Below are 17378 nucleotides of genomic sequence, written 5' to 3'. Positions count from 1 at the left end.
AAATTTACTTTTTTATGGTGGTAAAATATAGATCTGGAACACAGCATATGCCATTCCAACTATTTTTGCATGATCCATTCAGTAACCCTGATTTGATTCATCATGCTACCAGCAGCAGCAGCTGGCATTGGCAGGTACCCAATGCTTCATAAGCAGTAAGCACACCCTCGCCCCTTTCCTTTTACCCCTCAAAGACACAACAAAGACATTATTCACTGCCATTGAGTTGATTTCAACTCTTAGTGGCCTTATAGTAGAACTGCCTCCTAGATATAGTTTCTGAGGCTGTAAACCTTTACCAGAGCCGAAAACCTCATCTGTCTCCTAAGCAGTAACTGGTGGGTTTGAACTGCTGACCTGGCATATAGCAGCCAACTCATAACCCACTGTACTACCCAGATGCATCCACTGCCTCTCAAAACTCAAACTCGCTGTCATAAAGTTTATTCTGACTCATAGCCTCCTTCTAGACAGAGCCGAATTTCCCCCTTGGGGATTCTGAGACTGTAAATCTTTACAGGCGCACCCAGCCGCATTTTTCTCTCTGAGAGACTGGTGGATTTGAACTACTGACCTTGTGGTTCACAGCTCAGCGCTTAACCCACTATGCCATTAGAGCTCTCACTTCTGCCTCTAGTAACCACTAATCAGCTTTGACCTTAGTACATTTGCCTAGGCCAGATACCAAATGTTGTTGTCCTATGCTATCGAGTCACTTTCTACTCGTAGTGACCTGATAGGAAAAAATAGACCTGCCCCCGAGGAGTCCGAAAGCTGTCCATCTTTCTGAGCTCTAACTGACTGCCACCTCTCTCCTGTGAGGCAGCGACTGTCGAAACAATGCGCCACCAAGGGGTCTTTAGCCCCAAATATGAACCCTTCATTGGCTCCCCCAATTCTGTTTCTCTTCAAGCATTGCCAGGCCCCAATCCTGGCAATTTCTTTAACGCTTCCTTCTATTGTCCCCCATCTCCTAGGGGGTATCAGCAAGTCCTAGTGCCTTTTCCTTCAGTCTATTATTATCCACCTGTGTCCAGGCCATGACCTCTAGCATCAGAATGACCATGATAAACCAAAACAAAGCAACCTCACTGCCACCGAGTCCATGCCAACACCACCTAGAGGACAGGGTCAGACTGCTGCCCGTGTGGGTTTCTGAGAAGGTCCCTCTTTTCGGAAGAATGCCTCTGGTTTCTGCTAATGCCTTCCCCAGTCTTTCTCCTGCAAGAGCATCCCCACCTACTGTCCGATCCTCTCGTGTCTTAGGAGAAATCCCTTCGGGAAGAAAGCATATGAATCCCTTCTCATCTGGACTCAAAACCCAGAATTCATCAAAGATGGAAAAGCCCAGCTACCTAAGAAGGACCTTTTCCTGGCAAACAGTGGCGGCCTCTGCAAGCACCAGCACCAAGGGTTCCTCTCCTTTGGGTCTGAAGCGCGCTCAGAATCCCAGGAGGGCCAAAGAGCACCCAGACAGTTGGCCAAAGGGCGTGTAAGTTACAGACCTATGAAGAGAGAACTGTCCAGAACCACCAAAGACACAGGGACAGAAAATCGCACTGTGGTTGCTAGGATGAGGGTAGGGGGCAGAGGGTTCACGCGTTCCTTGGGGCGATGAAGAGATCACAAGTTGCGGCACGGCAATTTAGCAAGTACATTGTGAACGTACAAAACTCCGTGGAACTGAACACTTGAAAATAGCTAGTCTTCTGTTATGTGAACTTCACTTCAGTCAAAAGAAGGCAATTGTTAAACTCCCCTGAGAGGCGGTACATCTTCTGGCAGACTGGCCTAAGTCCCGGCATTTGGGGGGACAGTACATGGGAGGGATGCTAGGTGTTACCTCCACTCTCTCCCAGAGCTGGGGAGCTGCAAAAGGGGCCAGGCCCCAGGGAGGGGAGCCTGCCAACCTCTGAGACTGTTCTCTCAGTCACTTAAAATAGAAAGAATGGGCCAGCTCTGTGGCCAGATATGGAAAGACCCAGGGGCTATTGCGGCTACACTCTAGGTGCCAACAGCGAGGTGCGGAGCAGCAGGAGGTGCAAGGAAGGTGTCTTCTCATCTCGGCTTGGCTCCCAGACGCAGGTGTCTCCAACTGAGGTGTGACCGTGCACACAAGCCTGATGCAGTGTGATCAAAAGTCAGAGAAACAGCACCCCTCCCCTCCCAGGCCCCCCAGAAGGCACTCTGCCGCCCACTCCTGGAGCCTCTGTCCTCTGAATTCATGATTCTACAGCTCCAAGTCTCCACACCAAGGGCCCCAGGTGGTCGCTGGCCTCTAATCCTTTCACACTCTCACCTCTGGGGACCAGAAGCCACCACCGCCCCACCTCTGGGTCTGCCCATAGGGTCACAAAAGAGGTCTTCTTGGAAGGCCCCCCTCCCCACTTGATCTTGACCCTAACAAAGCAGAACATCGCAGGCCCTCCTCACCCCCCTGGCTCTTAGGGAAGGGTCCTTCCTCAACTCTCCCCCTGGCTTCTGGCGATACTGGGCATTCCTTGGCTTGTGGTTGCATCACCCTAGTCTCCGGTCTTCCTGTCATAAATGCCAGTCATAGACTGCTCCTCATGTTAACTCTTGGCCTTCGTTGTCACAGATGTTGTGCACAAGGTCCACTCAGAGGGCCAGTGGTCAGGGCTTCAAGCCAGAACAGTCCTCAAGAGCTTTTTTCCCAGAAGCCACAGCACTGGGCGACAGAGAAGCCTGCTCTTCTAGGGGCTGCTCAAAGGGCAGAAGAGGGTGGTGCGGGGGGGGGTACAGAGGGAGGCAGGCGATCCGATCCCCCCGCCCCAGGCCTCCTGAGAGCCCAACAAAAGGCCTCATTCAGGTCCTCAGATTTCACTCCCACTACCAGGAGCTAGGGTCAGGCCACACCACCCTGTGCCCCTACTATGTCCTGAGGCACCCTCGATTCTTCTGCCTTTTCTGTCTCCCAGCTGACCCCAGTGGCCCCTTAGCAGACAGAGCAGGAGCCCAAGCTGCCACTCAGTCAGCAAATGAAGGTATGTCAGCACAGACCTGTGAGCATACCTGCAAGGCCTACCCCTCAGTTAAGCTTCTCGATGCATAGCCCTGCAGCAGCCCTAGCAGGGGCTTCCTTCCCTGCCCTCCCACAAGGCATGAGGAAGCTGAGGGCCCAGCAATGCCTGCCAGCTTCCTGTGGAGCCCATAGGCCTGCCTCAGCTTACCCTAGGGAAAAATGCAACTCAATGTAAAGAAAACCAGAGTCCTCCCACCTGACCAATAGGTCAAATAAATGGAGAAGAGGCAGATGTTCTTCAGGATTTTGTCTTGCTTGGATCCACAATCAATGTTCATGGAAGCAGCAGTCAAGAGATCAAAGACACCGTACATTAGGTAAATATGCTGCACGAGACTTCTTCAGAGTATTGGAAAGCATGGATGTTCCTTTGAGGACTAAGGTGTGCCTGACCCAAGTCATGGCATTTTCTCAATCATCTCCCATGTGTGTGAAAGCAGGACAGTGAAAAAGAAGACCGAAGACAAATCCATGTATTTGAATCCTGGTGCCAGAGAAGAAACTGTAAAGCACTGTGCCAAAAGAACAAACCAATCTGTCTCGGAAGAAGTCCGGCCAGAGTGCTCCTTAGAGAAGTGGGAATGGGGAGTCTTTATCTCCACTACTTTGGACAGGTCGTCAGGAGAGACCTGTCCCTGGAGAAGGACATCCTGCTTGGTAAAGTGGAGGGGCAGGGAAACGGAGGCAGGCCCTCAATGAGATGGGCAGACAGAGACGCTGCTGCAGCCGTGGGCTCAGGCATGAGAGCAACGGGGAGGGTGGTGAAGGGCCGGGCAGGGTTTCCTGCTGCGCACCCAGCGATGGCACCTCCTAACAACGCCCTTTAGGATGGCAACTGCACTAAATCCCACTGGGCTCAAAGGAGGACTTTTATACATACAAACTGGAGCTCAACAATAAAATTTAAAAACAAAACATACACTTCACACTTCTTTACAACACAAGACCCACGTCTGAAAGGGGCACTTTTTATTGTCAACAACTTCGGAGGGGAGCCAGAAAATCCCAGGCCTCACCATCTCTCGCGGGTGTTCACCGGATCTGGAGGGGTAAGGTGGAGGATGAGGCAGAGGAGGAAACTGAGAGGCCAGCGGCTGGCAGGATCACAGCTACTTCTTGAACAGAGTGAGCCAGTCCACACCCGCACCAGCCTCCTGGTCTCCCCGGGCAGCTGCTCACCGTGTATTTGTCCCACTTCTTCTCAGGGTCGTAGGGCTCCCAGCGGCTGGCCGGGAAAATGTGCTTGTTCTTCTCGTACCAGCTCCGCAGCACCACCTTGCCTGCGTGCGACTGTGCACCGCAAGGGGTGGGAGCGTGTGTGGGTCACAGGGCCTGCTGCTCACAACCAGCCCTTGTGCCCACCCACTTGACTCTCCCCCCAGGCAGACCTCGCCTGTACCTCGTCCTTCTCCACAGTGGCATCGCTCAGCAGCCGCACATCATCGTGAACATCAAAATTAAAGAGTGGCCCTGCAGGGGGAAGGGCCACCAATCACCTAATTCACCTTGTGCTCGAATTGGGGGATGGGGGTGGGGGCAGCAGGGCCCACTCACCACTCTTCCCTCTGGCCTTGGTGACAATGAAGTCGTAGAAGCTGTGATGCTAAAGGACAGGAAAGTGACAGTGGCAGTGTGACCTCCCACCCCAGCTGGCCAGCTCCAGGCTACCCACCACCCCAAGTTCAGGGAAGGGCCTCACGTGTGGGATAATGAGGTCCTCCTTGATGTACATCAGCTGCTCCACACCGGCCGACCTGCACAGAGAAGTGGGGCTCGGGGAAGCCTGAGGGAGGGAGCCAACCCGTGGCCCAACCCCACCAGTGCCCCCAGCCAGGGCTCCAGCCCCACTAGGCCCCGACCAAGCCACACCTGAGCTCGCTGAAGTCTTTACGCAGAATCTCCAGCGCCTTCTGCAGGAACTGCTGCATGGTGTTGCCCTTCTTCATCTGCGGGGTGGGCAGACCCAGAACAGCTCACACCAGGGACACTAGAGCTACCCACCACTCTGGGACCAAGGGGCCAGGGCCAAACAGCCTACCTTGACTGTCCGCCGGTGTCCAGAGCCATCCCAGTAGCTGAAGGTGATTTCTATCTCCTCACCTGTGAGACAGAATTGGCTCCTGGCTCCAGACCTACTGCATCTCCATCCCCCACCTAGGGCTCACTCTCAGATGTGCCCCTCACTCACTCTTGATCTTCTCCTGCTTGGCTTCCCACTCCTGCCGCAGCTCTTCCCGCAGCCGGTTCTCCTCCTCCTGTGGCAGGAAAGGGGCACAGGACTGAGCCCAGGGCTGCACAGTGCCAGTGCCTGCTGGACCCTGCTCCCTGGGCAAGCCTCAGGCCAAGGTAGCCATCAGTGCCAGGCCTAGAATGGCAAGGTGGCTTTACCTCACGGTCCCGGTCAGGCAGGAAGCTGGTGTCCACATCTGGGTTCTTCCCCAGCTTCCTCTTCTTCGTGACCACCTCTGGAGCGAAAGAATCCCAGGAGGCCCCCCAGCTCACACAACTGGCCACAGCCCCAGTACCTAGCAGCCCCTGCCAACTCAGACCTCAGCTTAGCACCCCCCTCCTCAGAGACCCTAGGACCAGCCTGACTGGGAAGTACCCGCCTCTCTTCCCAGTCTTGCTCCATCATGCTGGCCAAAGGCTATTTTTTGCACAGCCCCTAAGAAGTATCCTTGGCCAGGATCACGAGGGCCACAAACTCAAGGTCAGCTCCATCTTGGGTCACTGTTTCCAGCAGCTGACCAGACTCCTGGAGACTCTGCTGATGCCTGAAGGGGTGTGGAGGGCCCCCGTGTCAGAAGCTGTGCTCAGGGTGACACACCTGCTCTGCCATCTGACCCTCCTAACAGCTCGAGAGAGGGTTTGAGCACCCCTTTTCCCATGTGAGGTCCCTGAACCGGGGGGGGGGGGCGGACAGCAAAGGGAGGCCAGGACCTGCCAACGTCTTGGGCTCTAGGACTGGGTTTCCTCAATGAACACACAGTTGAACCAGAATAGTTGGCTCTTCGAGCTGGTGAAGCCATTCTCCAGCTGGCTGCGATCAGGCTGCCTGAACACTCTGCGAAGTGGCTGTGACCCCCTTCAGGGATCACCAGACTTGATGGACACATGCCAGTAGTGCCGACAGCTACCTGCAGATTCAATGCCAGCCCTTCCAAATCTTAGTGAGTCTCTTTTTGTAGAAATGGACAAGCTGATACTCAAATCCTTAAGAAATGACATAAGAGCCAAAAGAGTCTTTTAAAAGGTTATAAAGACTCATATTTCCCGATTCCCAAACATACTATAAAGTTACAATACTCAAAACAGTACAGAATAAGGAGGCACATGAGGGGACTTCAAAGAATTCATGAAAAAATCTCATGACCTTTTAATTCTATTTCCCCACAAAGTTTCTGAAGCCCCTTCGCATATGCCAATAGAGTAGAATTGCAAGTTCAGAAAAAACCCCTACCCCTCTGGCCAAAGAAGTTCCAGCAAGGATGTCACACCATTCAATGCAATAATATCAATCCATTCAACAGGTAGGACTGGGACAACTGGATCGAGTTCGACTAGTATCTCATGCCACATGCACAAATGAACTCAAAATGAATCTATGATTTAAATAAAATAACGAAAACTTTTGAACTTTCAGAAAAAAAAACTAGGAGAAACTCCTCGGGACCTTGGACTTGACAATGGATTCTTAGATATAAATCTAAAAGCATGGACAACCAAAAGAACAATAGGTACATGGAATACTTACACACAACAAGGAACTCTGTCAACAAAATGATGAGAGTATCTGCTATAGACTGGGGGTCAATGGGAGGGAACCATCTATCAGATAAACATTTAAAATCCTGAATATGTCAAGGACTCTTACACAACTTCACTGCCACCAACAAAGAAATGGCCAATAAACACATAAAAAGATGTCTGACCTTTGGGGCCAGGGCGTGGCACCCCATCAGACTCCACCCCCAAACTCTCCTAAGGGTCAACAAACAGACCTTGAACTATTTACATGCTTTTCTTTTTTTTGTTGCTGTTGTTTTATTTTCTTTTGTTGCTTTGTTTTGTTCTGTCTTGTTCCTTGTGTGTATTATTATCTCCGCAGGCCGGCAGGTCTATCTAGATAAGATAGGCTGGATAAACAATCTGGAGGAGAAAACAGCTGGACTTACAGTTCCGAGGGGATATGAGAGAGGGGTAGGTGGGGGAGAGGAAGTGGTGTTAACCAACCCAGGGACAAGGGAACAACAAGTGATCCAAAATCAGTGGTGAGGAGGGTGTAAGAGGTCTGGTAGGGCTTGATCAAGGGCAATGTAACTGAGAGGAATTACTGAAACCCAAATGAAGCGTAATAGTGGGACAAGAGGAAAGTAAAAGGAAATAACTAGGAGGCAAAGGACATTTACAGAGGTGTGAATACAGGCATGTACATATGTAAATATATTTATATATGATGGTGGGGAAATAGGTCTATGTGATGTGCATATATTTATAGATTTAGTATGAAGGTAGCAGATGGACATTGGGCCTCTACTCAAGTACTCCCTCAGTGCAAGAACACTTTGTTCTAATAAACTGGCATTCCATGATGCTCACCTTCCCAACACAATCGCTGAAGACAAAGCAGGTGCATAAGCAAATGTGGTGAAGAAAGCTGATGGTGCCCGGTTATCAAAAGATACAGTGTCTCGTCCCTAAAATGCAGTGATGGGTGATGCTCACCTTCCCGACACAATCGCTGAAGACAAAGCAGGTGCATAAGTAAATGTGGTGAAGAAATTTGATGATGCCCGGCTATCAAAAGATACAGTGTCTCGTCCCTAGAATGCAGTGATGGATGCATGAAGCACATTGCCACATGGGAAGAACTGGAGGAAATCATTCTAAGTGTAGTACATCAAGCACAGAGGGACAAGTACAACATGAGTCACTGAGGTAAGTTTAAAAAATGGGGCATAGTATGTATATGTATGGATGGTGATAAGATTTGTATGAGTCCCTAATAAAATGTAAAAGAAGAAAAGAGGAGAAAAAAATGATTAGGGCAAAGACCGTACAGATGTGCTTTATACAATTGATGTATGTATATGTATGAACTGTGATAAGAATTGTATGAGCCCCAATAAATTGTTTAAAAAAATGGGGTATAGGGGAAAAGCTACTATGTACACACATCCCTGGGGTGAGGCCCAGCAACTATGGCAGGGCCAAACCTAATCCAGGGATACATACGGCAGCCAACTAAATTAGAGGGGGAAAGAAAGACAAAAAAAAAGACATAGGTATAGGGGGAACAGGGCACTAATCCACCTAAGGGGAGGGTATTGTTTATATCTCCACAGGAGAGACCAGGCTTCAATCTGATGCTCTAAGACCTGACTGAACACAACATACCAGCATGTACCAGAGAACCAATAGAGAGGTTCGCGGAGCTGGCCCCAATCCCAACTATGTGGATACACACACACACTCTCTCTCTCTCCCTCCCTCCCTCTCTCAGAAGAGTGCGCTTCAGAGGACAGCATTGGGGCTACAGCTTGGGAGAGGGGCACATCGGATTAGAGCACACGGGAGAAAGGCAAAGGGATGGAGAGGGAGGAGAGGGCATCCTGGCTCACCAAGCCCAAGGACGATGTTCCTGCTCACAGCAGACAACGCACGTGGAGGACCATAGGGCCGGCCCCACCATGGGACACATCATCCCTCACGGAATCATGGCGCTGCGGGGACAGCACTGGAGACACAGTGCTGGAATAGTGCGAGGTCTGGCCCCATCACGCTGGGGCAAGGCACTGAGGGCATGCAGCAGAGCAACAGGGGGAGCAGAGTGATGAAACCCCGGGGGTACAGCAAAAATAGACTTGGAGACAGAGTGTGGCACCCCATCAGACTCCACTGGAAAATACTCGTAAAGGCCAACAAACAGACCTTGAACTATTTATAGGCTTCTCCATTTTTTGTCAGTGGCTTTCTTCTTGTTATTGTTATTTTATTCTTGCTTCCTGCTGCTGTTGTTGTTTTATTGGTTTTGACTTCCTTTGGGTTTTTTTTTTTGCTTTGCCTGGCTTTTGCACTTATTAATGTATCTGCATGTCTATCTAGATAAGATAGGAGAGATAAATAATTTGGACATGAAAAGAACGGGTCCAATGGTTCCGGGGAGATACGGGAGAAGGGGAGGTGGGAGAAAGGAAATGGGGGGTGGGGGAAACCAACTCAGGGACAAGGGAACAACAAGTGAACTAAAATCAATGAAAGGAAGGTCGTAGGATGCCTAGTGGGGCTCAGTCAAGAGCAATGTAGCAGCGAGGAATTACTAAACCCAAATGAAGGCTGAATATGATGGTGGGACAAGAGGGAAGTAAAAAGGAAATAGAGGAAAGATCCAGGAGGCAAAGGACATTTATAAAGGCCTAAATATAGGCATGTACATATGTAAATATATATAATGAGACCAGGATAGACCTATATATTCAGATCTATAGGCTTAGAATTAAGGTTGCAGATGGATATTGGGCCTCCACTCAAGTACTCCCCCAACAAGAAAACTTTGTTCTAACAATCCAACATTCTGTGATGCTCACCCTCCCGACACAATTGCTGAAGATGAAATGGGTACATACGAAAATGTGAAGAAAGCTGATGGTGCGTGGCTATCAAAAGATGTAGCATCTGGGGCTTAAAGGCTTGAAGATAAACAAGTGGCCATCTAGCTCAGAAGCAACAAAACCCACATAGAAGAAGCACACAAGCCTGTGTGATCATGAGGTGTCAATGGGATCAGCTATCAGGCATCTAAGACCCAGAAAAAAACCATACCCAATGTGAATGAGGGGGGACATGGAGTGGAGACCCAATGCCCATCTGTAGACATCCCCTCACAGATGGGTCGCAGGGAAGAGATGAGCACTGATGAAACACACAACTTTTCTCTAGCTCTCTGGTGCTTCCTTCATTCACCCCACTATCATGACCTCAATTCTACCTTACAAATAGGATTAGACCAGAGCATGCACACTGCTACAGATAAGAGCCCACAGCATAAGGAATGCAGGATAGATAAACCCCTCATGGCTAACAAGGAGAATAGAGATACCAGGAGGATTAGGGGAGGGTGTTGGGAGAAAGCGGGAATCAATCACAAGGATCAATCTAGAACTCCCTCCCAGGAGGATGAATAACAGAAAAGTGGGCGAGGGGCGATGGAGGATGATTTAAGATATGGGAAAAATAATCTATTAACTTATCAAGGGTTTGGGAGGGAGGGCGGGTGAGGTGGGGGAAATGGGGAGCTGCTATCAGGGGCTCAGGTGGGAAGAGAATGCTTGGAAAATGATGATGGCGGTATATGTGCAAATGTGCTCAACACACTGGAGGAATGTATGGATTGTGATGAGATGTAGGAGCAAACAACAAAAGTATTGGAATATATTTATGATAAGTAGAAAAAAAAGATATAGTGTCTGGGGTCTTAAAGGCTTGAAGATAAACAAGCGGCAATGTAGCTGAGAAGCAACAAAGCCCACGTGGAAGAAACACACCAGCCTGTGTGATCATGAGGTGTCAAAGACATCAGGTATCAAAGAACAAAAACACCATATCATTGTGAGTGAGGGGGAGTGCAGAGTGGGGACCTAACGCCCATCTGCAGGCAACTGGACATCCCCTTACAGAGGGGCTATGGGGAGGAGACGAGCCAGTCAGTGTGCAGAGTAGCAAAGATGAAACATACAACTTTCCTCTAGTTCTTAAATGCTTCCTCCCCCCACTATCACGATCCCAATTCTACCCTACAAATGCGGCTAGATCAGAGAATGTACACTGGTACAGATAGGAACTGAGTACACAGGGAACCCAGGACAGATGAACTCCTTAGGAACAGTGGTGAGAGTGGTGATACTGGGAGCATGGAGGGAAGGTGGGGTGGAAAGGGGGAACCGATTACAAGGATCTACATATAACCCCCTCCCTGGGGGACGGTCAACAGAAAAGCAGATGAAGGGAGATGTCGGACAATGTAAGACATGACAAAATAATAATAATGTAGAAAGTATCAAGGGGTCATGAGGAAGAGGGGGCGGGAAGGGATCTGAAAAAATGAGGAGCTGATACCAAGGTGTCAAGTAGAAAGCAAATGTTTTGAGAATGATGATGATAACAAATGTTCACATGTGCTGGACACGATGGATGGTGATGCCCCCATTAAAATGATTTTTAAAAAGTCTGACATCATTAACCATGAAGGAAACAGCAATCAAATCTGCCATGAGGTACCACTGCGCCCCATCAACAGCCATGGTCAGAAAACTACAATAACAAGTGCTGGGGAGGACGTTAGCTAGTTTGGATGTGTGCCTTGCTTGTGAGAGTGTAAGCTGGAGCCGCTGCTGTGGAAAGCCATGTAGTGGTTCCCCCCAGGGAAAAGCCAAGGAAAGGGACATGCACTTCAGAGCTCAGGTACTTGCTCGGCTTCGCTTCTTTGCAGCTGGGAAAAGTGGCCCTGAATGTGGCACAACCAACTTTAAAATGAGTGTTAAGTCCCTACCAGGAGATATGAGCATATTGGTAGCCTGGGAGATACAGGGTTGTACATAACAAAGATGAGAGCCACGTCAAGACGAATGCCCTATTGCCATCAAGTCAATTTCAACTCACAGGTACATTACAGGATATGGGGTAATTGTCCCCTAAGATTCCCCTAGGCTGTCATCTTTGCCCAGGCTGCTACATCTTTCTCCCATGGAGTAGCTTGGTGGCTTTGAACCACCAAACTTTTAGCAGCTGAGTATTTAAACCATGTGATCATCGGAGTCCCTTCAAAGAATGTGTGTGTGTGTGTGTGTTTATATAAACGCATAAACTCATACCACGGAGTCAGTTCCAACTCATATAGGAGAGAATAGAACTGGCTCCCAAGGCTGATAAAGCTTTACAGCAGCACTGTTAAACCAAGTCCACATTGAAGAAGCTTATTAGCCTGTGTGATCTAAGGATTGCAAATAAAATCCAAATGCAAAGGAGAGAATGGTATCGGAGTTTAATTTTTGAATACTGTTTTCAGAAGGCTGTGGATGAAAGTGGAAGCCCAAAATCCATTTTCAGAGTCCCCACACGGACTGAGCTTCCAGTTCAATTCCCTCTGGGCATAGTCCATTGATGTGAACAGCCTTGCTATCAGACAGAGAGCACTTTAAAGTTGATTAAGGCAGATGTAGTTAGATTAAAATGTAATACCTTATTATTGGATCTCCCTTTTGACCCATTTTTAAGCTGTTTTTAATATTTTGTTTTCTTTTTTATTCAGGTATTTCTATGTTTTATATAACCACTATTGTCAGTTTTGTTCCCTTGCTTGCTTGGATATTTTTGTTCTGTATGATTTTCAGTATATGAAGTCCAGGATAGGGACATCTTATGGGACCAGTAAATGGGCTATTATCTAGGGGCATGGTAAGGGAGGATGAGGGAAATGGGGAGCTCACAACAATGAGCATGAGAAGAAAATGTTCTGAAGTTGATTGTGGTGATGACTGCACAAATCTTAATATGATTGAACGATTAAATTGTATGATAAGTCAAGTGTATGCCAATATTATTATCTTAAAAAAAACAAACTTTACAGTCGCAGACTGTCACATCTTTCTCCCATAGCCTTCTGAAAACAGTATTCAAAAATTAAACTCCGATACCATTCTCTCCTTTGCATTTGGATTTTATTTGCAATCCTTAGATCACACAGGCTAATAAGCTTCTTCAATGTGGACTTGGTTTAACAGTGCTGCTGTAAAGCTTTAACAGCCTTGGGAGCCAGTTCTATTCTCTCCTATATGAGTTGGAACTGACTCCGTGGCATGAGTTTATGCGTTTATATAAACACACACATACACACACACACACATTCTTTGAAGCTCAGTCTGTGTGGGGACTCTGAAAATGGATTTTGGGCTTCCACTTTCATCCACAGCCTTTTGGTTACCAGTCAAGCACTTTAACCACTGCACCATCCACTGGGGATCCTTGGAGAAGTAGGTGTGAACACAAACTGGGACAATTCAGCTAACTGGCATAATGGCTGTCAAAAAACATGCTCTCCATCCTAGTAAAGTGAGTAGCCTCTGAGGTCTGAAAAGTCTGCAAGCAGCTAAGACACAACTAGAGGTCTCTACTTACCAGGAGCAAGAGAGTAAGATAATCAACCTCATTCAGCCCCGCCCATGCTGATCAGAAGCATGACAGATGGTATGGAATACAAGGAGGGGGAAAGTGGAGAACTCAAGATCATATAAAAAGAAAAAAAGCCAGCTAACCAGGGGGAGCTCCCTGAGGCTCTTTTTCAACTAGCCTGCCCCCTGAGGTCAAAAGCAAAGATGAGACGTGGGGGCAGAAAAAGGAGCATACCAGACACAGCTGACAACACACCATGTGATACACGTCACCCAACTGTGTCACTGAACAATGTGTGTAGCAGCTGTCACATGGAAACACATTAAACCAACCAAAAAGATGACCACAGAATTGCCATAAGACCCAGTAACCCCAGTCCTGGACACCAAATGATGTGAAGGCTGCAGCCGGCACACCAGTGTTCACTGTGGCATTTCTCAGCTAGTCAAGAGGTGAGGATAACTTAGAGGTTGGCCCACAAAACATGTTCCTGGAACACAGGCGCTCCATCCTGACACCCTGGCAGGTAACCCAGGCGGTGAGTCACACTCCGACTTGACAAGGCCAACTGATCAGACACCTATTCTCTGTCCATGTCTATAAGGGGCTCCCAACAGGCCAAGTTGCAAAGACAGGGTTTGGAGGGGGATGAGACACTCCTGGAACTGGGCAGCAGAGATGGTGCTCAGCGTGGGGAATGCAATTAGTGTCGCCGAATGGCCCGTCCTAAAAGGGTAAATCTTCATCATGTCCTCAGATGTTTAAGCCAAAAACCTCGTTTAGTTTCAATGGGAACAAAAAAATTCTTGTTTCTGTGGGCCCCGATCCACGAGCCGGCAGAGCTTTAGGTCACACCATGAAAGGCAGGGAGGCCGGCGGTGGGCCCCAGGATGCCTGGAACACATGTACGTATGTGTGCACGTCCGTGCGCCCATGCGAACTGAGGCCAGGGTTCTTAATCCCAGCTGCACATTTTTACCCTGGGGTAGCTTAGGAAAGACTCCTGCTTGTCCCCAGGCCTCGATGGGAAGCCTCTAGCAGGAGAAGCGAGGGCGAGGCACATCCGGGAGACACTAGGGGAAATACTCTCCATCAGTCTCGGAACGCGTACAGCTAGAAGTGGGGATGGTGAGACTTTTATATCACACACTGTTGGCATGTCATCAGGAGAGACCAGTCCCTGGAGGAGGAGCTCATGCTTGACAAAGTAGAGGGGCAGTGAAATAGACAAAGAGTCTCAATAAGATGGATTTATACAGTGGGTACCAACAATTGCGAGGATGGCGCAGCGTTTTGTCCTGTGGCACACGGGATCAGTAAGAGTCTGAACTGACTGGACTACACTGAATGATGGCGACTTCTCCCATGTTCTACTCCATAGCTCCTGAACAGGCCAAGCTGCCCTGCCACAGGTGGCTCCCACATGCCCAGTCCCACCTGCCTGTCTCCCCAGCCATCCAGCACCCTCACCTGCTTCACTTCCCTCCTGCCACTCCCAGCCAACAGCACCTCCCTTTTCTAAACAGCTGGCAGCTTGCCTCACACTCTCTGATGCCTGGACCACTGTCACACACCAAACTGTCGCACACGCGCGCATACACACTCACTCTTCTTGCTGAGGAAAGTCCACCTTCCTGAAGGTCTAATCCAACATGGCTGTCACCTCTGCCTCCCTCCTGCTTCTAGGCTCTCCTGAGCTGTGTCTGGAGACTTTCGGGAGCCACTGAGTGCACATGACCACATCCAAGTTTGTTGAAATGGCGCAAACCATAATCTCTCTGTTACAGGACACAGGAGCCAGAAAGGCCATGCTCAGTGGCCACGTGCAACCTGTGGCTGCCACACTAGTGATACTACATCATTGCCGAGAGTCTACTCAGCATGGCACCTTCTCTTGGGAGCTTGCTTACTCCATACCCCTACCCACAGCAACCTTCGAGTCTGGCCTGCAGCCTGGGACCGGGATGGCAGCAGGAAGCAGAGGCTAGCTGGGGGCCACATTGCTCCCCCAGAGCCCACTCACCTTCCCTGTCCAGCTCCTCCTCGTACAGAGCGGCATCCTCCTCCTCCTCGGCCCCCTCCTCCTCCTCCTCCAGGGTGAAAGACAGGCTGGAGATCTTCCGTTTAGCCTCCTTCTTGCGCTCCTTCTCTCGCAGCTTCTCCAGCTTCCTACAGAGCCAGCCAGCAGCAGTCCTCACTTTAGGACACCTTAGGACACCACCCCCCCCCCATCAAAGCCTCACTGGGTAAGACACTGAGGTTAACTTAGACAGGAGAGAACACAGCTGTGAGAGGAAAGGGCCTGACAAAGATGCCATTTGTGGACCCAGAGGTAGGCACGAGAGAGCCCCACCCCGGGGAAGGAAGTGGGGGCCCCCCATCCACAGGGTGCAGGAAGAGCTTGGTCTCAGGGGTCTCTGGGGAGGGACCCACAGCTGAAGCTCCTTTGATTGTTCCTTCTTGGCGAGCTGCTTCTCCCGCTCCTTCACCAGTGCCTCCTGCTTGGCCTTCATGTCATTCAGAGTCACCAGACCTGAGCAGAGATGTTAGCGGGGGAGGGGGGGACAGTGACCCAGAGCCAGAGTGGAAGAGAACCCTGGGCCAGGAAGGGACAAAAGGACACCCACTCACCCACAGTACTGGACTTGAGTTCTGCCTCCACGGCATCATAATGGGCCGAAAACTTCTTATCAATGTTGGATTTCATGATGTTCTCCTACCAGGCAAGTCAGCAATGAGGGGCAGCTGCCATCCCACCAGGGGACCAGCTCCTAGGACCCTATCTGCCCCTGGACACAAGCCACCACCACTTTCCTTTGTCCAAGGGGGTCTGTGTGTGTGAGGAACTTCTTGCTCCCACCTCCCCCCAGCTGCCTGGAGGCCGGAATCCCAGCCCTTTCAAAAACAGCTTTTAAGGCAGGTCCCAAGAACCGTGCTTGGGGTCTGAGGTAAGAATGAAGAAGGGAAAGAAAAAAGGGGGACAGGGCCCAGCCCCGGGGAACTTTTCCTGCTTTCCAGGCCCAAGACACAGATCAGTAGCTTGTGGTCAGCCCACTGGACATCCATCCTCCACTGCCAGCTGGCTTTCAAAGCAGAAAGTCCCTGCTGGCAAGGGCATGAACCTGGGAGCGGGCTTCCACCTGCACCTCAATTCCTCTTCTCCAGCCCCCAGACTGAAACACACTGCCTTTCAGTGTGTTCCGCCTCCAAGCGACCCTACAGAACAGGGCCGAACTGCTCCTGGGGGTTCTGTGGCTGCAGCTCTTGATGGGGATAGCCTCATCTTCCTCCTGAGTGGCTGGGGGGTTCGACTGCTGGCAGTAACATTAGCAGTTCCCCCAGTCCCCCGTGTAACCCAGTACGTCCTTAGGGCTCCTCAGCGCCTGCCCAATCGCCCACAAACGCACAGCTGCTGGCCTTTTACACCCTGGCCAGAGTGCTTCATAAACAGTGGCTTGGCAGCGCATGTCAGTCACTGTCCCCAGGGAGGGAGCCCACCCTCGGCTCAGCGAGGGCCACAGGGGTAAACTTGGACTGGGTGCCACTCTCGTCACTCTGCTGGGCCCCACGCATGGTCCCCGGCAGCCAGCGCCGACGCCGCCGCCGCTGCCGCGGCGCGCATGCTCCGTGGCGGCCCCACGCCCGCGCACCTCAGCGATGCGCTGTTTCATCTGCTCCATCTGCTCGCGCTGCTTCTCCCGCTTCTTCATGAGGTGCATGGCGCGGCCCGCCTCGCTGGCTGCGCCCTTGTACTGAGCCATGGCGGCGGCGGCGGCGGCGGCGACCAGGACCTGAGGCTCGGCAGGAAAGGCGGTGGTCTGAGAGTCCGCGTTAGCGACGGCGACGGCAGAGGCAGTCAGCTGACGCGCTGACGTCGGCTACCGTAGGTCCCGCCCCTTTGGTAGCCCCGCCCTTCCGGGCGTTCCTGCCCCGCCCCGCGGTGGCCTGGTGCTTGCTTGCTCCCAGACATCTGTAGGGTCATCAGCTGGGGGCCGCACCAGCGCCCCGTTCCCTCCACCGGCCGGCCGGACTACCCTGACCGCCTGGCAGGGTGGTGGGCTCCGTGTGCTCTGGGAAGGTGCCCGCCGACAGTCTTCTAGCTATTGCTCTAGCCCAGTGTTCCTAAGCAAGAGTGACGCCCTCCGGCCCCACCCCCAGCCCCAAGAAA

At 50.7% G+C, this 17378-nt stretch overlaps 1 protein-coding gene across 1 annotated transcript; it reads right to left on the bottom strand.

Annotated features, from left to right (window-relative positions):
• Window positions 1-3972: 3972 nt before the first annotated feature.
• Window positions 3973-17072, bottom strand: FAM50A (family with sequence similarity 50 member A). Its single transcript, XM_075538943.1, has 13 exons — window positions 16861-17072; window positions 15842-15926; window positions 15644-15743; window positions 15234-15379; window positions 5432-5508; window positions 5232-5298; window positions 5082-5143; window positions 4913-4989; window positions 4743-4797; window positions 4598-4646; window positions 4443-4513; window positions 4223-4333; window positions 3973-4084 (listed from the first exon to the last, which is right to left on the bottom strand). Exons 1-13 carry the CDS (start codon window positions 16969-16971, stop codon window positions 4076-4078), a joined length of 1020 nt encoding a protein of 339 aa, XP_075395058.1. The 5' UTR covers window positions 16972-17072; the 3' UTR covers window positions 3973-4075.
• Window positions 17073-17378: the final 306 nt, after the last annotated feature.

This window comes from Tenrec ecaudatus, chromosome X, assembly GCF_050624435.1.
Source record: "Tenrec ecaudatus isolate mTenEca1 chromosome X, mTenEca1.hap1, whole genome shotgun sequence".
Taxonomy (NCBI): domain Eukaryota; kingdom Metazoa; phylum Chordata; class Mammalia; order Afrosoricida; family Tenrecidae; genus Tenrec; species Tenrec ecaudatus.
The sequence above is the reverse complement of the archived record's forward strand: the minus strand, read 5'-3'. Positions and strand labels throughout refer to the sequence as shown.